General features: G+C 36.3%; 1 protein-coding gene across 13 annotated transcripts in view; it reads left to right on the forward strand.

Moving 5' to 3' along the window:
• Positions 1-24,218, forward strand: part of RAD51B (RAD51 paralog B) — a 582,927-nt gene that overhangs the window by 43,230 nt on the left and 515,479 nt on the right. The window contains exons 8-9 of one of the 13 annotated variants that reach the window (XM_072963289.1): positions 9,245-9,294; positions 17,502-17,560. The exons of the other annotated variants lie outside the window; for them this stretch is intronic. Of the exons in view, the coding sequence (XP_072819390.1) occupies positions 9,245-9,294; positions 17,502-17,560 (109 nt within the window). The remainder of the gene's footprint in view (positions 1-9,244; positions 9,295-17,501; positions 17,561-24,218) is intronic. 13 annotated transcript variants of the gene reach the window in all.

Genomic DNA, 24,218 nt, shown 5'->3' on the forward strand with positions numbered 1-24,218 from the left:
AGAAACGACAGCTCTCTGTTCAGTAGTAGACTTCTCCTTTCACTTTTCTCCTCCATTCTTTGGGAATCATACTTGGAAGGGTTAACATTTTATACGAACAGCATGATGCAGTAGAAAGTACCCTAGAATTTCCAGTCAGAAAATATGACTTTAAGTACCAAATGTATTTCAACTAGCTCTGTGATCGTGGACCAGTCATTTCTCCTTCCTGAGCCTCAGTATCCTTATCTGTAGAAAGGGCATAAAAGTTTCTGCCTCATAAGGATTAGTATCATTATTACTGATAATAGTAGTAGTATTACTAGTACTAATTATAACTAGTAGATGAGTGATAGTAAATATATATTGCTAAATGACTAACCTTTATAGAGGTTTTTACAGTTAACAAAGCACTTTCATATACAATAATTTATAGGAAAAAATACAGATGTGTATATATGTATGAAAGGACTTTGTAAATTCTGAAACACTGTGGGTGTTAGCTGATATTTTCATAATCAGCTGAAGTGGCTATTTTCAACTTTAGTTATTTGAATGGTGAATTCAGGGTTTTCTAAATTCCGATAATACATTTCTACTTAGCTAAAATAAGAGTTTTATTTTTTTATTTTTTTAACATTTTTTATTGACTTATAATCATTTTACAATGTTGTGTCAAATTCCAGTGTTCAGCACAATTTTTCAGTCATTCATGGACATATACACACTCATTGTCACATTTTTTTCTCTGTGAGTTATCATAACATTTTGTGTATATTTCCCTGTGCTATACAGTGTAATCTTGTTTATCTATTCTACAATTTTGAAATCCCAGTCTATCCCTTCCCACCCTCTACCCCCCCTTGTAACCACAAGTCTGTATTCTCTGTCCATGAGTCTATTTCTGTCCTGTATTTATGCTTTGTTTTTGTTTGTTTGTTTGTTTTTGTTTTTGTGTTTTTAGATTCCACATATGAGCGATCTCATATGGTATTTTTCTTTCTCTTTCTGGCTTACTTCACTTAGAATGACATTCTTCAGGAGCATCCATGTTGCTGCAAATGGCATTATGTTGTCGGTTTTTATGGCTGAGTAGTATTCCATTGTATAAATATACCACCTCTTCTTTATCCAGTCACCTGTTGATGGACATTTAGGCTGTTTCCATGTTTTGGCTATTGTAAATAGTGCTGCTATGAACATTGGGGTGCAGGTGTCATCCTGAAGTAGATTTCCTTCTGGATACAAGCCCAGGAGTGGGATTCCTGGGTCATGTGGTAAGTCTATTCCTAGTCTTTTGAGGAATCTCCACACTGTTTTCCATAGTGGTTGCACTAAACTGCATTCCCACCAGCAGTGTAGGAGGGTTCCCCTTTCTCCACAGCCTCTCCAGCATTTGTCATTTGTGGATTTTTGAATGACGGCCATTCTGACTGGTGTGAGGTGATACCTCATTGTAGTTTTGATTTGCATTTCTTTGATAATTAGTGATATTGAACATTTTTTCATGTGGTTTTTGATCATTTGTATGTCTTCCTTGGAGAATTGCTTGTTTAGGTCTTCTGCCCATTTTTGGATTGTGTTGTTTATTTTTTTCTTATTGAGTCGTATGAGCTGCTTATATATTTTGGAGATCAAGCCATTGTCGATTTCACTTGCAAAAATTTTCTCCCATTCCGTAGGTTTTCTTCTTGTTTTATTTCTGGTTTCCTTTGCTCTGCAGAAGCTTGTAAGTTTCATTAGGTCCCATTTGTTTATTCTTGCTTTTATTTCTTCTAGGAGAAAATTTTTGAAATGTATGTCAGATAATGTTTTGCCTATGTTTTCCTCTAGGAGGTTTATTGTATCTTGTCTTATGTTTAAGTCTTTAATCCATTTTGAGTTGATTTTTGTATATGGTGTAAGGGTGTGTTCTAGCTTCATTGTTTTACATGCTGCTGTCCAGTTTTCCCAACACCATTTGCTGAAGAGACTGTCTTTATTCCATTGTATATTCTTGCCTCCTTTGTCGAAGATTAGTTGACCAAAGGTTTGTGGGTTCATTTCTGGGCTCTCTATTCTGTTCCACTGGTCTATATGTCTGTTTTGGTACCAATACCATGCTGTCTTGATGACTGTAGCTCTATAGTATTGTCTGAAGTCTGGGAGAGTTATTCCTCCAGCCTCTTTTTTTCTCTTCAGTAATGCTTTAGCAATTCTAGGTCTTTGATGGTTCCATATAAATTTGATTATGATTTGTTCTAGTTCTGTGAAATATGTCCTGGGTAATTGGATAGGGATTGCATTAAATCTGTAGATTGCCTTGGGCAATGTGACCATTTTAACAATATTGATTCTTCCAATCCAAGAGCATGGAATATCTTTCCATTTTTTAAAGTCTTCTTTAATTTCCTTCATCAATGGTTTATAGTTTTCTATGTATAATTCTTTCACCTCCTTGGTTAGATTTATTCCCAGATATTTTATTACTTTGGGTGCTATTTTAAAGGGGATTATTTCTTTACTTTCTTTTTTGTGTTGATTTATCGTTAGTGTAAAGAAATGCAACTGATTTTTGAACATTAATTTTGTAACCTGCTACCTTGCTGAATTCTTCAATCAGCTCTAGTAGCTTTTGTGTCGACCTTTTAGGGTTTTCTATATATAGTAACATGTCGTCAGCATATAATGACACTTTTACCTCTTCTTTTCCAATTTGGATCCCTTTTATTTCTTCCTCTTGCCTGATTGCTGTGGCTAGGACTTCCAGGACTATGTTGAATAGGAGTGGTGATAGTGGGCATCCTTGTCTTGTCCCAGATTTTAGTGGGAAGCTTTTGAGTTTTTCACCGTTGAGAACTATGCTGGCTGTAGGTTTGTCATATATAGCTTTTATTATGTTGAGATATGTTCCCTCTATACCCACTTTGGCGAGAGTTTTTATCATAAATGGGTGTTGAATTTTATCAAATGCTTTTTCTGCATCGATTGAGATGATCATGTAGTTTTTGTCCTTTCTCTTGTTGATGTGATGTATTACATTGATTGATTTGCGTATGTTGAACCAGCCTTGTGTCCCTGGGATGCACCCCACTTGGTCATGATGTATAATCTTTTTTATGTGTTGTTGGATTCTATTTGCTAAAATTTTGGTGAGGATTTTGGCGTCTATGTTCATCAGTGATATTGGCCTATAATTCTCTTTTTTTGTAGTGTCTTTGCCTGGTTTTGGTATCAGGGTGATGGTGGCTTCATAGAATGAGTTTGGGAGTATTCCCTCCTTTTCAATCGTCTGGAAGAGTTTGAGAAGGACTGGTATGAGTTCTTCTTTGTATGTTTGGTAGAATTCCCTGGTGAAGCCATCCAGTCCTGGACTTTTATTTGTAGGGAGGTTTTTAATTGCTATTTCTATTTCCTTTCTAGTGATCGGATTGTTCAAGTGTTCAGTTTTTTCTTGATTCAGTTTTGGTGGACAGTATGTTTCCAGAAACTTGTCCATCTCCTCTAGGTTATCCAGTTTGGTTCCATATAGTTTTTCATAATATTCTCGTATGATATTCTGTATTTCTATTTTGTTTGTTGTAATTTCTCCATTTTCCTTTCTTATTTTGCTAATTTGTGCTCTCTCTTTTTTTCTTCTTTGTAAGTTCGGCCAGAGGTTTGTCGATTTTATTTACTTTTTCAAAAAACCAGCTTTTGGTTTGGTTGATTTTTTCTATGGTCTTGTTAGTCTCTATTGTATTTAATTCCTCTCTGATCTTTATTATTTCCTCCCTTCTGCTGCTTTTTGGGGCTTTTTGTTGTTCTTTTTCTAATTGATTCAGGTGGTGGGTTAACTTGTTTATTTGAGATTGTTCTTCTTTTATGAGGAAGGCCTGTATCGCTATAAACTTCCCTCTTAGCACTGCCTTTGCTGTGTCCCATAGGTTTTGAGTGGTTGTGCTTTCATTATCATTTGTCTCAAGGTATTTTTTAATTTCAGCTTTGATTTCCTCATTGATCCATTGTTTTCTCAATAACATATTGTTTAATCTCCATGCTTTTCTTTTTTTCTCCTTTGTTTCTCTGTTGTTGATTTCTAGTTTCATGGCATTGTGGTCAGTAAAGATGCTTGAGATAATTTCTATCTTCTTAAATTTGTTGAGGTTTCTTTTGTGTCCAAGTACATGATCGATCCTGGAAAATGTTCCATGTGCACTTGAAAAGAATGAATATTCTATTTTTTGGGGGTGTAATGCTCTGAAAATACCCACCAAATCTAGTTTTTCTATTGTAGTATTTAATTTCTCTGTTGCCTTGTTTATTTTCTGTCTGGAAGATCTGTCTAGTGATGTTAATGCAGTGTTAAAATCTCCAACTATGATTGTATTCCCATCAATATCCCCCTTTATCTCTGTTAGTAATTCTTGTATGTACTTAGGTGCTCCTATATTGGGTGCATATATATTAACGGGTGTAATATCTTCATCTTGTATCACTCCTTTAATCATTATAAAATGTCCTTCTTTGTCTTTCTTTATGGCCTTTGTTTTAAAGTCTATTTTGTCTGAAATCAGTACTGCAACACCTGCTTTTTTGGCTTTTCCATTTGCATGGAATATCCTTTTCCATCCTTTCACTCTCAATCTATATGTGTCCTTCTCCCTAAAGTGGGTCTCTTGTATGCAGCATATTGAAGGTTCTTGCTTTATTATCCACTCTGCCACTCTATGTCTTTTGACTGGAGCATTTAGTCCATTAACATTTACAGTAATTAATGATGGATGTGTGTTTATTGCCATTTTGAACTTATCTTTGCAGTTGAATCTTTGCATATCCTCTTTGTTCCTTTCTTCTTCCTTTTGTGGTTTGGTAATTTTCCTTTGTATTATCATGGATTTTATTTAATTTAATATCTTTGCATATCCTCTTTGTTCCTTTCTTCTTCCTTTTGTGGTTTGGTAATTTTCCTTTGTATTATCATGGATTTTATTTAATTTTTGTGACTCCCTTGTAAATTTTTGACTTGTGGTTACCCTTTTTTGTAAATCTATTAACCTATTACTATAACTGTTTTTATTAAACTGATAATAACATGATCTCAAACCCATCCTAGTGTTAAAAAAATTTAAAAAAGAAAGAAAAAAAATTCTATATTTCTAAAATAAGAGTTTTAGAACGTTTTCTGACTAGTGTTAAGATTTATTTTTAAGTTACATTGTAATGACATCTGATTTCTATATTATTGTCTGTATTATTGACAGAAACAGAGATAGTGGCTCAGTAAAAATCGTGAGTAGTCAGGAGTGCTTGGGGGCTAGTGTCATTCCTGGGAGCTACAGTAAGGTTCTTATTTCACTAAGAGTAAGTTTATCATTAATTGATAAGTCAGTGTGATTATTTAAAAATAAATATTTAGCACTTTATGTTTACAAAGTACCCTGCAATGGTTAATTAGCCTACATCAGTGTGGCTGGTCCGGTCCTATTGGTCAGCTGTGTGGAGGATTTCCAGACACCATTGTGATGACTCATTCTGACTCTGAGGTCAGTTGCTATTTGTCTATGTACTGCAGGGCACCATCAGAGCTTATTAATTTGTTCAGTTGCACCAGCATTTTCCTACAGAAATTGTTCTGAAAAAAACTCCAGAAAAAAATCGTAAAACCTTTTCTGTGCATTTATTTCAGAACCTCACAGTTTCTAAGGACTAGAAGTTCTTTCTAAAGTGCAATCTAAATATTTGTCTTCAGCAATTAAATAGTTGATGTTTTTAAGGTAACCACCATTTAAGGCATTTTGTAATGAAATAGTCTTTGCCTTCAAGTCTCTTATATTCTACTAGTATATGTAAGACGTATTTTAAGGAAGATCAACATGATACAAGGTAGTAAGTATTTAGTAAGTGGTTGTGGCAGGTACTGTTAGTTGCTTACCCTGTGCCCATTTCTGTCTTGCCATTGTTAATAGAACCCTCATTGTCTTTCGGTGGCAGTGTACTCACCTTAGCTAAGTTCATGGCAGTCATATTCCCTGATTTCCCAGCTGGAGGTGCAGCTGAAGGTGGTCATGTGTCCTAGTTCTGGCTAATCATATCTGCTTTAGTTCTTTATTGCTGCTTAATAAATTATTCCAAAATGTTCTGACTTAGAACAACAAATATCATTTGTTATGTCTCCTGTGGGTCAGGAAGTCAGATAAAGCCAATGGGGACCACTTGTCTCTGCTCCATGATGGAGCAGAGGCTGCAGCTAGAAGACTCAAAGACTGGGGGCTGAAATTGTATGAAGGCTCCTTCATGCTGTTTGGCACTTAATGCTTATGTATGCTGGGGGCCCAGCTGGAACATTCACATGTGGTCTCAATGTGGTTATTGGGTTCTGAGAGCTTCTGGGGAGAGAAAGAGAGAGAGAGCCCCAGATGGAAACTGTATTCTTTTTATGACCGTGCCTTAAAACTCACATGGCATCACTTCTGCTGTATTCTGCTGGTCAAAACTATTACAAGTCCCCTCCCAGATTCCAAGAGAGAGACTATGACTTGTTGGTTGGAGAAGTCTCTGTCACATTGTAAAAAGAATATGTGGGCTGGGATATGTTGGTGTGGCCATCTTTGGAAAATACAATTTGCCACAACATTTAAGCTAAGGCTTATTAGTAGAGAAGAGGAAGCTTCTAAGAAAATGTTTACTTTCCAGATAAAAGGGAAGTGATATTTCTGGCATGGTCCTTTGTTGCTTATCTCTTCTTCCTGCCTCGAAGGAGTGGCAACCATCTTGTGCTTACAATGTGATAAGCCAATATGCGAAGGATGTACATCATTGGATGTCAGCCCTGGACTGTCTGCTTTTGGACTTCTGATATGAGGCAAATAAACACCTATTTGCTTGAATTACTATAGAGAGATTTTTAGTTTTTTATAGCCAGTCATAATCCCGAAATCTCATGGCTGTCAACATTGAGCATGTATAGAAATCACCTGGAAGGCTTGTTAGGGCTGACAAAGGGAGAGAGAACTTGGGCTAGGTAGGTAAGATTTGGAGAGTTAGGACTGGGGAAGAAATTCAAGTATTACAAATGCAATGAGCAAACACATTAAAGCAGAAAATGTAAGAAAAATTGTTTTTGACTTCTGTAAGTTAATCAGCTTACTTGGAGCAGAAGTTTTTATTGAGGATGTGAAATTAGGTTAAAGAAGAAGTAATAACCCAGATGAAGGAGGTGCTCGGAGGCCAGAGAGAGACGCTTCTTTTTCATTTTGTAGATAGATTCTCAGAGCTCATTCATCTTACAACTGAAGGCTTGTATTCTTTGATCAACGTTTGCTCATTTCCCCCATCCCAGCCCCTGCTAACCACCATTCTACTCTGTTTCTCTGAGTTTGACCTTTATTTTTCCTTTTTTTAAGATTTCACATATAAGTGAGATCATACCATATTTGTCTTTCTCTGTTTGACTTACTTCACTTAGCATGAACCTCCAGATTCATCTATGTTACCACAAATGGCAAAATTTCCTTCTTTCTTATGACTGAATAGTATTTATTCATCAGGGTGACACTTAGGTTGTTTCTATATCTTAGCTTTTGTGAATAATAATGCCCTTAAATATTTTCCCTGCAAAAAAAATTTTTTTTTTCATTTCCCTAGATTGGTGTAGTACCAGATTATTCGGTGACTTGAGTTAGATAGCAATTAGAATTCAAGTTAAGTAGCATTGACACACATCTGAAGATTGCCTTGTATAATAATTTATATTGTACATTGTAGGTCTGATTTTGAAATAATAATTCTTCCTTTATAATGTAAGTGCAGAATAAAAGATGGGATCCTTTATACAGTAGTGAGCCCAACCTGTAAAATGATCACATTCCTTTAGCATTAATAGTTTTAAAAAAGGTCTCATCTGTTAGTACATCATGTCCACATGTTCACCAAGTTTTTCTTAGGAGCAACTGTTATGCAAGCTTTGAGCCCACAGAGTTGACTCCAGCTTTTGCATTCTGTTTACCAGCAAAGAGTGTTTCTTCCAGAGAGTATTACATTTCCTGAGTCTGGAAGTTCTGTGAGATAGAGCAACACAGAATCAGATCACACAGCCCACAGTTTTGGTATTGCATTCAGGGGCCTCTGCTACCGTTTTTGTGATCCTGATTTTTGTTTAAACTAAGTAGTAGATGTTTGGCATTTGTGACATATGAGGCTAAGTCTTTTTTAGATAGTTTTCTCCACAAGTTGTTGCTATGTATTATTAGAGGGAAATGTGTTTTCTTTTTAAAAGCAGCTTTATTGAGGTATAAGTTACATAGCATATAATTTACCCTAGGAGGAAGTCTTGCTTCCATGGAAAGATTGATAGATTCAAGACCAAAGCCCACATTTTTTTTTTATCCATTTATATATCCCACATGAATTTATTTCCACTTTACTGCTAGGCTACTATATATTCTGTTGCTATTATTATTCTTATGCTATAATTTACTACATTCTGAGGTAATAAACTTCTTTGTTACTTTAGATTGACAAGTGTTTTGAAATAATTTTTATACTTATACTCTAATATGAATTCTAATAGATGAAGGAGCTTAGAAAGCCATCTTACAAAATGCTGTGAAGATTTTAAAGATGTCGCAATGTGATAAAATTTCTAAAAGCTGGAAAACTTGATGCAATGGATTCAGAACCCAATGATAGCAATGGTGGGATGATGGAGGAAAATATTTATTTATATTAAATGTTGTTTACAGCCTACTAAGCATCTGTTCCTCTTCCTTCCTTCCTGATGGGCCCATGATTTTTTTTTAAGATCCCTCTACTTCTATGTAACCAGTAAGCATCAGGAAAATTGATTCCACCCTCAGTTTAGGGGTGGACCTCATTGGTCCAAGGGTTACCCAAGGCCCTTTGCCACTTGATGGTTTAGGGATGACCACATGACCTAATCCTGGCAAATAGGATACAAGGAAAGTTTTTTAAGTTTTTGAGACTGTTCTTCCTTGCTCTTACAAGAGATCCATGGGAAGTCATTCTGTATCTTCTGTGGGACATGACCAAGGAAGCATGTAGCCCTGATTACTATTATTAACCGTACTGTACCAGAAGATGGAGCCAGCCTTAGGATGCAGCTGCCTTTTTGGATGGCATTGCAGAGAGAAAAGCTATGGGTTCTTGATGATGTTACTGAACAGTCTTATCTTTGGGTTTCCAAGTATGTTAATCTATGTATTTCTTTCTTTTCTTTTTTAAAGTATAGTTGATTTACAGTGTTGTGTTAGTTTCTGGTAATCTATGTGTTTCTTTATGGTTTCAGTCTCTGGTATGGAAATTATGGTCCAGGGACCGGCAGCATCAGCATCACCTGTGAGTTTGTTGGAAATGAAGAATTTCAGACCCTACTCTACTCCTGCTGAATCAGAATCTCCACTTTAATAGGCTCCCCAGATGATTCATACGCACGTAAAAGCTGGAGAAGTGTTATTTTAAGCCAGTCTGAATTGAGTTTTTATTTACTTACAAATGAAAGCATCCTACTGTTACATCCTAGTGTTTTTCTTGATGGAGTTACAACCTCCTCCAAGCATGCCTTATAGAAATAATTGGGGCGGGGGTGGGTGGGTAGGGCACCATTTCTCACTGTATTAGAAGCAGCATTTATTTGCTCATGATACAGAATTTACAAAATTCTCATCACACTTTGACTGATGTATGGCTTTTTTGGGGTTGTTTTTTATAGTTATTTTTAGATGAAACCTAAAACTATATCGTCCTTACTACTTGTGGTCAAAAAGACCCTAATGTTATTTTTGGCCAGCCAGGAGATGTGAGCTTAGCTGTGCTGGCTGAAAGGCAGCTTTGAGAGTTGCATTTCACCTCCCTCAGGATTACCCCTTCCCATTCTCTCCTCAGCCCCACTCCTGTTTCAGCTGGTTAGAGTTCTGTGCTGCACTTTTACTCCAGAACCATTAACCCATTGATCTCTGGGGAGTGACTCTTGCCAACTGCTGCCTTTTAGACCAGATGTGTGTTTCAGTTACATGAGTAGAGAAAATAATTTTGTTCCCCTGCTGTAAATTGTAAATTATCTGTGTATATAAGGGTTAAAGATAGCATGAGTAAATTAAATTCACTAGCAATTTGGGAATTTTGTTTGAGAACTTTTTTTCTTCCACTTTTTATGCAAAATTAGATTCAGCATTTCAAAAAACAAGACAGATTATAAAATTATGCTACTTCTTTGTCCATTTTTCTAGAGGCCTTAATGAGCCTGTGGCAGGATAAATTGGATGATTCAATTCACAAATTAGATGATCATTTCTATAATTAATTGAGAATGAATGGTATCTTGTATGCTTTACAGTGAGAATTACCAGAGGTCTGTATGCACTCAAAAAGGTCTTAGCTCTAAAAGGAGTATCTTTAATGGAAATACCACTATGCCGATTGATTTTGTTACTGTTATTTGCTGAGTTTTTAGTATGTGTTAGGCATTATGTTACTTATGATGAAAATTTATCTGTGATCCTTACAGTTATCCTAAAAGGTAGATCATTTTATCCCCATTTTGGACACAATAAAATTGAGGCTAGAGAGATTACATAACACTCCTAAGATTGTATAGTTATAGCCCAGGACTAGTGCTCCCAGGCTCATTCAGGCCTTCACGGAGTTTAATTTCTACTGAATGGGAGATTGACATGTAAACATCACATTGTAATACACTGAGAGATGAGGTAAAATTTTAAAATGAAGTAAAATGTAAAACTAGAGATACAAGTAACATTTAGTGAGTGTGTAGAGGAAGAAGGGATTAATTCTAATCAGGAAGATCAGAAAAAAATATTTCATCTTCCTTCTTGTTTCCCTAATTTCTTAATAGGCTCCTCCTGACTTCTCACATTCTCTTAATTATCATCACCATTTTTTTCAATAATCAAAACTTAAAACCTTTGACGTTTTGATTTGCTTCAATTTTAGTTAAGTTCTTAATAAAGTTTCTTGCTATTTCCTACTGTTCACTTGCACTGCTATAATCCTAGTTTTATCTATTACTATATCATCTAGGCCAGTAGTTATCAACCTTAAGTGCACCTAAGATTCATCTAATGGTGCTTGTACAAAGAGTTTTGATTCACTAATTTGAGGTCACAGGGGATTCTGATGCACATCGAAGTTGAGAACTACGTACCTAGGGCAGTGGTCCTCAAAATTTGGTCAAGGGCACCCCCGAGTGGGGTGAGTGCCTGGGAATCTTTCAGGAGTGTGCAAAGTCATAAATGTTTCCATAGTCATACTAAAATGTTATTTGCCTTCTTCACTGTCTTAACTAAAGATGAGAAAAACAAGGACAGGTAAACTTGTGCTTTACTCAAATTAAGGCAGTGGTGCCAAAATGTATTAGTAATCATTGCATTCTTCACTGCCACATTCTTATGGAAAAAATTCTAGTTTTGCTTAAGAATGTCCTTAATGAATTAGTGAAAATTATTCATTTCCTTAAATCTTGCCCCTTGAGTACATGTTTTCTTATTACTCTATTTGACAGTGTAGTAAATACTTAGCAGTCACTTGTGCATTCTCACGTACGATGGTTGTCTCAAGGAGCGGCACTTTTGCAGTTGTTGGAGTTGAGAGAGAAACCAGTTCTTTTCGTGGAACACCATTTTAAAAAAATAACTGGTAGACAAACTGGTTTTTCAAGATTTTGATATTTGCTGGAAGATTTCTGAAAAATGAACAAACGGAATTCTGTCCTTGCTATTATTATGCAAAAATCAAAATGTGGAAAACTTCCCAATACTTGAAGACTTTTCTAATGAGATTGACGGTGTTTGAAATGTGTTGACATTGGGAAGATAACCAACATTTTCCACATGACCAATGCTTGGTGTAATAAAATCATTCAAAGTGCAAGGTGGAACAATGGGTTTTAATGTACTGGAGTGCAAAAAGTTCATTGATATAGTTCAAATGGCAGCTATTCTTTATAAGTATCAACTATCCTTTTCTTTGCATCTTTGCTGGCATTTGTTATTTGTGTTCTTTTTGATGACAGCCATCCTGACAGGTGTGAGGTGATAGCACATCGAGGTTTTGATTTGCCTTTAGAAAATGACTGCTTGTTGAGTTTTGGTGTACTATTCAGGAAGGATATCTATAGTTATCTGAAAAAGCTATTGACACACTTCTCCTTTTTCCAACTACATGTCTGTGTGAGGTCAGATTACCTTCAGATACTTCAACCAAAACTACATTATAGCAGATTGTAGAAGCAGATGTGAGAATCTAGCCCCCTTTGATTGTGATTTACAGACATAAAACAGTGCCACTCTTCACAAATTTGTTTTGGAAAATACGGTTATTATTCGTAAAAAATGTTGAAGTTAAAATCCAATGAGTTTATTATTATCTTAAAATAAATGAGTAGATGATACTTAAGCACTTAATTAGTTTTAATCCTAATATGGTAAATATCAACATGTAAAAAAGCTTTTTTGGGAAACTTTGGGAAAGTTTTTATTGGGAACCTCAATACTTTTTTCCATTTTTTTAATTGTTTATTTTATTTACTTTTATTTACTTTTTTTTTTTAATGGAAGTACTGAGGGTTAAACCCAGAACCTTATGCATGCTATCTAAGCATGCACTCTACCACTGAGTTATACCCACCACCACCCACCTCAATAATTTTTAAGGGTGTAAAGGGGTCTGTAGTGGGTTAGGGTATGTAGTGGGTTGAACCCCAAAAGATACATATATTCAAGTCATAATACCTGACCCTTTATTTGAAGACAGAATCTTGGCAGATGTATTTAAGTTAAAATGAGGTCATAGTGGATTAGCATGAGCCTTGAATCCAATTCACTGTCATCTTTATAAGAGAAGGAAGAAGAATATTTGAATATAGAGACACAGAGGAGATACATAGGGAAGAGTTCCATGTGAAGACAGAGGCAGAGATTGGAGTGCTACAGCTACAAGCCAAGGATACCAAGGATTGCCTAGAACCACCAGAAGCTCGGAAGATGTAAGGAACGATTCTTCCTTAGAACCTTCAAAGGGAGTGTGGCCCTGCCGATACCTTGATTTCAGACTTCTAGCCTCCAGAATTGTGAGAAAATACATTTCTGTTGTGTTAAGTTACCCTATTCGTGGTACTTCGTTACGATAGCCTAGAAAACTAATACAGGGTCTTGAAACCAAAAAGTTTGGGAATCCCTAACCTAGCCTACCCATCCCTCTTTCTTCCAGATTTTGTCCTGTCAGAACATGCAACTCACGACTGCCAGATTACTCATCCTGAAACAATTTTTATGCTTTGCTTATTAAAAAAAATATTTTTCACTTTCTTATTAAGTGATTCTTCTAGATTATCAAATAAAGTTCAATCTTTAAATTTGTGTTCAAAGCCACCTGTAATCTGGTCCTAACAAACTTTTCCAAATGTGTGTCTCACATTTTCCTAAGATACCATACCCTTTGGAATATTTGTTGAGTGTGCATTCAGTTACGCACACATTTATTTATTCAACAGAAGAAAATACCTGTTCTCACTGAGTTTTTATTCTAATAGTATATTGTCTAATATGGTAAGCACCAGCCACAGGTGGGCTATTCATTTTGCATTAAATAGACTTAAATAAAACTAAACATTCAGTTCTTAGTCTCAGTGGCTGCATTTCAAGTGTTCAGTAGCCACATGTGACTAGTGGCTACTGTGTGGGACAGCACAGTTACAGAACATGTCACACTGTGGAAAGTGTTTTTAGTAGTGCTAGTCTTATAAATAGTCTCCTCTATTCACCTTGCCCCCAGATCACCTTGCCTTTTCCTTCCTCTTCAGCACTCCTGATATGCCCTTCCCCACACTGGCTCTCCCCACCACACACCCCACCCCTCCCTCCAACTCCCTGGCATACTTTCTTTCCTGTTACTTATCAAAATCAACTTTTGGTTCTGACTCAAATACTTCTTTTAAGATTACTTGAGCTGGATATAATCCTTAATTTCTATTTCTGTAACACTAATTTTACTCTGTGATATATTTGTCCTGACCTGTATTTGTCACCTGGCATGTAGGATGGAGAGTTATGGTATCTCTCCTACCAAGCTCACTGAGGGTAGGAACCTTGTCTAGTGGCCTGGGGGCACACTGATCATCATATTGTAAATAGAAGAAAAGAAAGAAAGAAGAAAAAAACCAGACAGAAAGCAAATGTTCAGTGAATATATTCACTTTAAGATCTTAATTTATACTAAAAAAAATCCTCTCAGGTACCTCTGTAAGGTGGTTAGAATGCCTTAGGAATAAGAATTATACTTCTGTAGTGTTTGTTTTTTCCTTTGTTTTATTTTTTGTTTTTATTTTTTGTCTCCTGTTTCAGAACTGATCCTATTGCCTGGTAGGTCTGTCTTGTATGTCTCATAGGCTCTTTAAATTCTTTGTGTCTAAAACTGAACTTCAAATGCATGAGTGACTCCTAAAGCCCAAAGTTAAGAAAATTTAAGTCTCAGATAAACTCCAAAAAAACCTACACAATTGATTGAAACAGATTTGGTACATAGGAATCGTACATATCATAGTGATAAAAAGAGAAATATCCAGCATCTCAGTGGGAACCATTGAAGAAACTAGGGCACTAATTCCTTAGTCTGAAAATTGGTAATTTAAAGGAAAGAATTCAGCATTTACCCTATCTTCTGTTTTAACTGTACTTCAGGGACGTCAAGTCATCCTTCACAGAAGAATCCCAGCTAATAAATATGGGAAAAAAAATGACAGAAATAGAAGATCATCATTTTGCAACCCCTAGAAAAAAATTATTGAGTTAAGCAATAATCATTGAGATGAGTTTTGAATGAAAGTTAATTATGTGTGTTTTGTTTCTTTACCTAAATATGCATGATGCTGCTTTACCTAAATATGCACCTAAATAGTAGAATGTGCTTCAGTTTGAGTTTTCCCATGGTTAGATATAGAATATGATCTTTTTGACAAGAGTACTGCAGAAGGGATGTATGTTCTCTTCAGGGTATCCTACCAGGATATGCATGATTTTGATTTGTCTCATTAATGTTAATGTTAACTTTAATTACTTTGTTTAGGAAGTATCTGCCAGGTATTCTACTGTAAAGTTACTATTTTCCCCTTTGGAATTGAAGTGTCTTATAAGGAGATATTTTGAGACTGTAAATATTCTGTTACTTCTCAGACTTTCACCATTTTAGCATCCATTGATGTTTCTTTCCTGAATGCGTTATTACTCTGCTGGTTGTCATATGGTGATTTTCTAACACTGTCATTTTTATCTACACTGATTAACTGATTCCCTACTGTAAGGAAGAGGTTTTCTTTTTGTCCATTTATTTATCTATTTTTATAAGCATGAACTCATGGATTTTTAAATTCAGTGGTCTGTAAACCATTATTATCATTTATTTCGATTCTGAAATTATCCCAAATTTGGGGACCCCATTCAATGTCCTTTTGATGAATCCTCATCATTCGTTGAGTACTTTCTTTCTAACATTAAATGATGTTCCATTTTTTATCTTGTACCTTCCCAGTGTTAGGTGTAGAATCAGTTCTTGTTCCTTCTAGTAGAAAATAGTATTTAGAAACCAAAATCTAGGCACTTGGTGTGCTCTTTGATTCTGGGTCTTTTAAGCACATAGAACTAGGGGGCTGTATTCTGTTTCATGGTCTGTCTATTCATGTGCTGACACTCACATATTTACGGAGATTTTACTTTATGTTTATGTTATATATATTTATAGAGATTTTACTTTATGTTCTAATGCTTGGTAGGTCTAATTCCCTGTCATAGCTTTTCTTTTTTAGGGTTTTCCTGGCTATTTTTATATGTTCATTTTTCCATATGAATTTTAATATCAAGTAGTCTAGCTCCCCAAAAAAGGTTATTAGTATTTTTATCAGGATTGCATTAAATGTATAAGTTAATTCAAGTACTTACAATTTTATGATACTGAGTCATCCTATGCAAGAACTCCAGATAACTTTTCATTTGTTCAGGTCTATTTTTGTATCTTTCAAGTATCTTAAAATTCCCCACATATAAGTGTTGCTCGTTTCTTGTTAATTATCCCTAGTATTTTATCTTATTTATTGATTTATTAAGTAGAATTTCCTCTTCCTTTAGCTGTTTAGTATGCTTGTATATGAAGGCTTTTGTTTTCTATATTTTAATTTTATATCTTGCTATTAAATCTTTGATTCTCTAGGGTTTTCCATGTACCCTATTATATCACCTGAAAATAGAGGTAATTTTATTTTTTCCCCCAGTTTATAAGCCTGTTGACATTTCATTGGCTAATACTTTCAGTTTCGTGTTGAATAGTAGTGGAGTTAGTGGGTATCCTTGCCTTGCAAATTTGATCTTATTGAGTACATCCCTAGTATTTCTTTATTAAATAAGATGCTGGCTTTAGGTCTAAGGTATATATTATTTTATCAAGTCAATGAATGATGCTTTAATTTTGATACAGTAAAACAAGCAGAATTTCTCCCTTAGTGCTGAGAAGATCTTGGCATCTAAGTAGAGGGAGGAAATGGTGTTGAAATGGACAGAGGTAGGAAGCAAATGAGAAAGGAAAAGTCTTTGGAATGGTCAGTAAAACTCCTCAACGGGAAGGAGGATGCTGTTTTTAATGCTACTGCATTTCACTGTGAACTTTAAGACTGAATGTCTGTTTGCAGAATATGGTAGTAGAAGTAATTCTAGAAATATTGTATCTATAACAATCTGTAGATTGCTTCTACTATCTTCCTGGACTTTGCCAGCAGCATGAGTGAGTAAAATAGTTACTTTGTGGTTTTAACCCTGAAAATTGATCTTTGTCTCATTTCTGAACTTCCAGTTTTTCTGGAAATCAAGTGCTATTTGTAGTGCTTCCTACAGCAGCTGTAAATGTTTGTTGAATGCCTTATATTAGGGTTATTGGTAAATGCCTCGTATTAGACACACAAACTAGTCTGGGAGTAGTCTACTTCACATAAGATTTAATCCAGAGGGCTCCAGTGATTTCACCACTTCTCAGTCTTCTTTCTCTTGATCTTTCTGTTCTATTTTCTTCAGTGTTACCCTCATCCTCAGGGTCTACTTTTGGCAAAACAGCTTTAAATCTATGTTGTCTCTTCTTTGTAGTTCCTATACAAATCCCGGGGTTCCTACTGACCAGACTAACCCCAACATATGCCCACTGTGGCTGGGGGTTTGTTTCTCCTGCTGGACCTGAATAGAATACTCCACCCCTACTGCAGGGGATTCAGCCTCCCCCAAAACACATAGTCTGAGAGTCTGGACGGGTAGTTTTCCAAAAGGTGGGGCATACTTACCAGAAGCGGGGAGTAGATGCCAGTCAGTCAAATACAGCAACTATTTGCTGCAATGCCTGAGTAAGCTTTGCTGGATGGACTTGAGTTGAATAGTGAATGAAAAAATTATGATACTTTGGAGAAAGGAAAGTGCCTGAATGAATTCTTTGGGAATAGACTCCTTACTGCTTGCTTTCTCCTCTTCTTTGGCAAGAGCTTACTATTTTTTTTCCAGAACTGGTTCCTCTAGCGTTGTTGGCTTCTATCATCCTTGCTGCAAGGAAATGACATCAGGTAAGTAGCAAATGTGAAAATAAGCATAAGGGTTCTGTTTTCCTGCAGCTTTAGTCCTGCCTCCCAGACCTACTGCCAAAGACACATAAAAGGCCTCATCCCAACTTTCCTCTTGACTTCAGGGGGTGAAATGTGTCATTCTTACATAACACAGAGAATATTTATCCAATTCCATACTTGTACCACACTATTGATTCTCTTTGTTAGTTTGTCTAAAATTACAACATGTATGTCTCTCTCCTTACTTTCTAAGCCTGCTCACACAGAAAAATAATATTTCCTTTTGGAACCTGAAGCTTTTTTTCCTCCCGAGCTCTTATTTAAAGAGAATATGCAATTTAGACATTTGAATAGGACTAGAGGAAGTAGCCAAAAACTTTTCAATAGTCCAGTTAAAATGCATAATAGCATGTGTTTAAAGTAAATCTTTGGAAGAGGGATTGGAAAATCCTGGTTGAAGTCATACCACATGTACCTCAAAGGCATGCCTTGCTAATAAGTAAGAGTGGGAGAGAGCAGTATACATCCTACCAGGGGGTCGGAGAGTCTTACTTGTTTTTTCTGGCAACCTTGTTCCCATCTAGGTAGTTGAAGGGCTCAAAGAAATTTCCAGTTTTACTTAATCTGCTCGCTTTTGTGTGGAGTTAAATGCCATCACTTCTAAAGCCTCACACATTTGCATAAACACTTTCCCTCAGAATTTATACAAAGGAGTATATTTTTTCCTTTGTTAGAAATACAAGAAAAAACCCATAAAACATGGAAGTCTATGGGGAATCCACTTCAATTTAATCATAGATATGGATGAGGGAAAGTCTAACTTAAACATGTGGACTTTGGCACCAGGCCAACATGGTTTTTAACCAGGTTTTTCATGTTTCGGATGTGGGTCCTTAGACAAGTTAATCTCTGCAGGCCTCACTTCTCTTATACGTAGAAGTTATTCATCGATTCATTCATTCATTCAACACATTTATTATCAATCCCTCTTCTAGGTATTGGGGATGCATCGGTAAACGAAACAGTGAGGTTCTCTTCCTTTGTGCAGCTTACATTCTAGTGGGAGGAGAAGCAATAAAGAGAAATTGTGTGTTAAAAATAGTAATTGTTGTAAGAAGAGAGCAAGTAGAACAGAGTCTTGGAGAAATGGAATAGGGAAGAGAGCAGGTGCAGAATTAGGGTAGCCAGGGCTGGCATCATTGAGAAGCTGATGTTTGAGCAAAGCTTTAAATGAGATTTCAAAAGGCTCACTCTGGTTGCTGTCTTGAGGACAGATTCTAGGGGGTTAAAGGAAAATGGAGAGAGGATTGTTAGGAGCCTTTCATAGTAACCTAGGTGAGAGATGATGGTGACTTAAAGAAGTAGTGCTAGAGATGGTGAGGAACGGTTGAATTCTGTATATATTTTTGAGGTTCAGCCAATAGGATTTTCTGATGGTTTAGATATGTGTGTGGAAGAAAAAGAGGAGCATAGGGTTTGACCTTAAGAACTGCATAGATAGAACTGTTATTAATTGACAAGAGGAAGACGATTTTAGCAGTGAGATCAGGAGTTCAGTTCCGCATACACTGAGTTTGAGATGTCTCTTTGGCATCCACAAAGGGATAAGGACATCTACCTCTGGGTTGGTTATGATGATTGGATAATGGTGGATATAAATCACTTAGCACAGTACCCAGCATAATTATCTCTGTGAGATCAGAGAATATATTGGTACATAAAACAAGAGTAACAAGTTGCAAAAGAGAGATTCAGGGGAAAATAGCTTGTAGAATATAACAGCAGAACTTTTAACAATAATAGATTGGAAAGCTGAAGAAATCTCCTAGAAAATAAGAGTCAAAGAGATGTAAAAATATTAGAAAAATATTAAAAAACTTAGAGATCTATCTTGGAGGCCTACCTCCTTTCAGAGAGACAGACCAAAGAAAATAAAGGGAGGAAATTATCAGTGAAACAATACAAGAAAAATTTCCAAAACTGAAGGACGTGAGTTTCTAAATGGAAAGTGCTTACTTAGCACTAGGAATGGGAGGAAAAAGATGTTACCAGGACTGAGAGAGATGTTACTCCGAGCTCCAGAGAGAAAAAACAAGGCACAAAGAAAGGAATAGAAATTTGCAGAATGTCAGACTTTTCAAAAGTAACACAAGAAGCAAGTAGACAGTGGAACAATGTCTTCAAAGTTCTGAGGGAAAACGATCACAAACAATAGATTTCTATGTCCAGCCAGACAGTAAGTCAATTATGAGGATAAAATAAAAATATTTTTAATGTGAAAGGTCTCAAAAAATTTATCTCCTATACATCCTTCCTTAGGAAATTATCGAAGGATCAGAAAGAGGTAAGACATGAAAGAGAAAAGAAGACATGAAATCCAGGAAAACGGGATATAATGCTAGAGAGACAGAGAGAAAGGAAATTCCTAGAATGATGGTGAAAGAAAGTCCAGGATGCCAGCTGAGTAGCAGGTCTAGTGATGACCAGTTCAGATTGTGGCAGGAGGATGTAAGATCCAGGGAAGGTGTCTCTAAGAAGATTGAACTGGTATATGTTGCGTTTGACCATTCTGAAAGAGTTTCATGGTTCTTTTAGAGAGTTAGGGAATAAATTTCCCACCCTAAAGGAGTTTATACTGTAGTGTGGGGCACACACAAGTAAGTGGGCTATTACAGTATTCTGTGAAGGTTTGGAAAGCTTCATACTCTGTTCTGAGACCACCCATAGTTGGAATGGAGGTTTAGAAATCTAGTATTTAGCTCCTTGAGCATCTGTAATTGAACTGTCAAACCAACAGCGTGGGGCTGACTGTTGGTTTAGCCAAAGAATAATTCCTACCACACTCTAGAAAAGAAAACTTTTTTCTTTTTCTCTTTTTCAGGGGATGGGCAGGGAAAAACAGTTGTTTAGTATCAGCTGAAGGAATTTAAAGTATATGTATATATATTTACAAGCATTTATCTGTTTTTATTTTAGTGTATATGGCACTGTATGTTTATAAGAACATCTTATTTTTAAAATGACTGTGGAATAGTGCAAGGGGAAAAAAACTTTCAGTTGTTAACTTTAGGTATAGAAACAACTGAATTTTCTATATAATAATTTATTTTTTCCTTCTGAGATGACCTGTGCCCCATTGACTTATGCCAATAAAGTAATCTTCTCCCAATATAATAATGAATTTTTGTACGTATGGGATTTTTTACTAAAATATGATTTTGTAGGGGGAGGGTATGGCTCAAGTGATAGAGCACATGCTTAGCATGCATGAGGTCCTGGGTTCAATCCCCAGTACCTCCTCTAAAAATAAATAAACCTAATTATCTCCCTCACCCACTCCAAAAAAAAAAAAAAACTTAAAAAAAGTAATTTTGTAGTTAGTAGTTGATTAAAAGCAAATTCAAATTTTACTGTTCAAAGAATTCTGCCTAATTAGTTATAAACCTATTTGATCTGAACTTTACATTTTTTTCTTTTGTACACTTTGGCTGTAATATAAAATGTAGCAGTTTTGTGTCACATCAGTATTTCTCATGTAAATATGCAATATGTCTCATCTAATTTCTCACTTATCAGTTAGTATATGTACAAATAAATGGAGTGAGTATATAAAAAAACTGCAAGGGGAGAAAAGATCATCTAAATGAAGAAGATCACTTTAAAGTTTTAATAGTATATAAGATTTTATGGTAGTTAAGTTCCTATAATATATGGCCATCCAGGAGTCTGGGAACATTAGTTAATCCACTGACCAAATGTTGATAGGACACCTGCCATCTGTCAGGCTCTGTGCCAGGTCCTGGAAATATAGGACAAGTTAGGACGTTATTCCTGCCCTTTAATAATTGTTACTCCTACAGAAAAAGTTTGACACACAACTTTCCTGTGTGTGTGTGTGTGTGTGTGTATAAATGTAAATTTTGTTGTTATTAAAACAGTAGAGGCCAGCATAAAACTTTGGGAAGTTCCCAGTGCAGGCTAGAGCTGTGACTCAGGCTCCTTGTGGTCCAAATCAGAGATACTGTGTTCCTTTTCCCTTTTCAAGATCTAGGTCCTCTCTGTTGGCAGCAGAATATGGGAATGGGGGAATTAGTTTTCAGAGTGGTTCCTTGGAGGGCAGTGTTCTAAATCGTCTAGTTCTGCCAGATACCAGCATTCTCCACCAGTGTGTGATCTTAGTATAGATGATTATTTCTTTAAGGTAATGTCCAACTTCATCCAGACCCCTTGTATCAGCTAGGACCCCCCACAGGGAAGTGAAACCATAGCTTCCCCCCACTGGTTCTTTCTTCACAGGATGAGTGTATCCCTGGGCATCCTCTTTCCTCTTCTTTTACTTCATGCTTCTGCACCTACAGCCATTGGAGCCAGTAACGCCCCAGTCCTTTTCTTAACAGGCAAGCTATATATTATACAGCTTTTTTGAGGGGGTGGGGTTGGGCTTTGGGCATGGACTACTAGTAGCTAGTCCTCTTCTTTTAAAAATCTTCAGACTGTTGGCTACATATGTCTCTCTGTTCAGGTGCTTGTAGGTTCTGCAGCTCAGCAAGCAGCCTACTTGTGACCAAATAGCCAGTCTCTCCTTCTTGCAGACATCTTCACCTCCCAGTCTGAATAACCAGTTCTGTTGAAGTGCCACTTAGTTGATGATGCAGGACCCCACCCAATGAGGCCAGCATTCCAGGCTCTCCCTTGCCTTGCCTTAGTTCTGCCTTTGGGAAGATTGGTTGAATACACCAGCCGGTTTTGTTACTTCTTGGCAAATCTTGGGTAGATATCTAGATATAACTTTCAGTGCTTTCCCTGATTTGGGCATTTATTGCCTCTTGCTCTCAGCTGTGTCACTGATTCAGGGAGAATAGGACAAATGCCACTTAACATCTTGTTGGATTATGATCAGGTAAGTTTAGGAATCATTATTGCAGGTGGAGGAAGATATAATCAGATTTTTATTTTGTGATGTTTAAAGTGTAAATTAAATAAAAGATCTCAAAGGAATTATACCTTTATTAATTCTACTAGAATTGAAGTAACGATTTGTCTGCTTTACGGTGAGAAATGAAGTCAATATATGTATGACTATGAATCTTTGTATTTTCAACATCAGTAACTTCTGACAGCTTAATTGTAGATATAGTCTTGAGTTCAGTGTATCTGGTGCTGCCAGAAGACCAGTCTGGCTCAACAAAGGAACTGGAATTCATTGATGTTTCTTAGTTAACTTTGGGTTTTCCAGCTTCATTTTGAGTACCTTTTGGATAAAGGGAGCTTAGACCACTAGGTGGTGCTTCGTAGTTGGAAAATGCACAAGTGCTCTCTTGCTACCACTCGGATCAATCTAGCCAAGTGGTGGCCAGTGAGAACAGCTGCTGGAAGTCCTAGGACATAGGTTTAAAGTAAGACAGAAAGGACGAAAGGAAGAGATAACAATAAAATGGGAGAAAAGAAGTAGGAGGGCAAGAAGAGAGAAAAGGAGAAAGTAAACAGGAAGTGAAGGAGAAAGTAAACAATAGTGAGGGCGATTGTCAGATGCCGTCAGTCGTTACCTCAGGAAAGTGGGTCTCATGCTGTTTGTTGCTGGTTTATTTCTTTGGTTGTTCATTTATTTGATATGTGTTTAATAAGATAAGTGTCAGGGAATCTAGCTGAGGATTCCACGATGGACAAGATGTTCTCCCTGCCTCTGAAAGTGCATAGGTAAAGGAGGCTTAAAATATCTGAACTTAAAATCTTGGCTCTTTTTTTTTTTTTTTGTAGAGGATGTTAAATAATAGAGAAAAGAATAAGTTTTAATTTTAATTTAGTTTGTTTCATATCCTCTATTTCATTCCCCTCCCAGAGAAATCTTTTCTGAAATTTCAAAAAAAGCATTCTGATTAACATATTTGAAAATTAGCTCCCCAAGGGCTGATTTTTCAGGAATCCAGAGCACTCAGTTCATTGTTTGGCTCTAAATGTGTTAAATGAACAATAGGATTAGGTAGAGACTCAGCAAGCCATCTCCTGATTAGAGTCTATAGCCATCCTGACTCTGTAGAATTCAGGCTTCTGACGTTTTGAACGCTTTCCTGACAGCACCACACTCCCTCATCAGCTGCTGCCATTACCTGTTTACAAGGCATTCTGTCTCTCTCCAAAACAGTGAATTCTTTTATGGTAGAGTCTGTGTCGAATTTAATTCATGTATGTAACCCCAGTGTTTGGCAGGTGTGAGTGCTCAATAAATTTTGGCTGAAAGGATGAATAAATCTTATTAGTTATAGTGTACTTGGTATAAGATAGGTTCCTATAGGGAATCTTTTCTGAAAGAGTAAATTTTTGGATATACCAGAAAGACCTTCCTCTAACACTTTTCACATCCATGAGAGTCTGTAGTCAGTGACTTTGAAGTATAAGATAGAATACACTTTCAGATATAACCAGATGATACCTGAGGCATAAGACAGAGACGGATTTGTAATGCCAGTTCTGTAAATGCAGCTCTTAAATTTTAATATTGGATTCTGTTGCTTCACCTTGAATACATAGCCCAGCTGTAAATTTCTGATTTTTATTTCTAAAATAATAGGGACTGATGACACCTACTATTAAGTGCTTTATGCTTTATGGTCTACTGAAGGCTTCAGTTCATAAAGATGCACATTGAAACTAAAAGTCA

Source organism: Vicugna pacos, chromosome 6 (genome assembly GCF_048564905.1).
Source record: "Vicugna pacos chromosome 6, VicPac4, whole genome shotgun sequence".
NCBI classification, from domain to species: Eukaryota; Metazoa; Chordata; class Mammalia; order Artiodactyla; family Camelidae; genus Vicugna; species Vicugna pacos.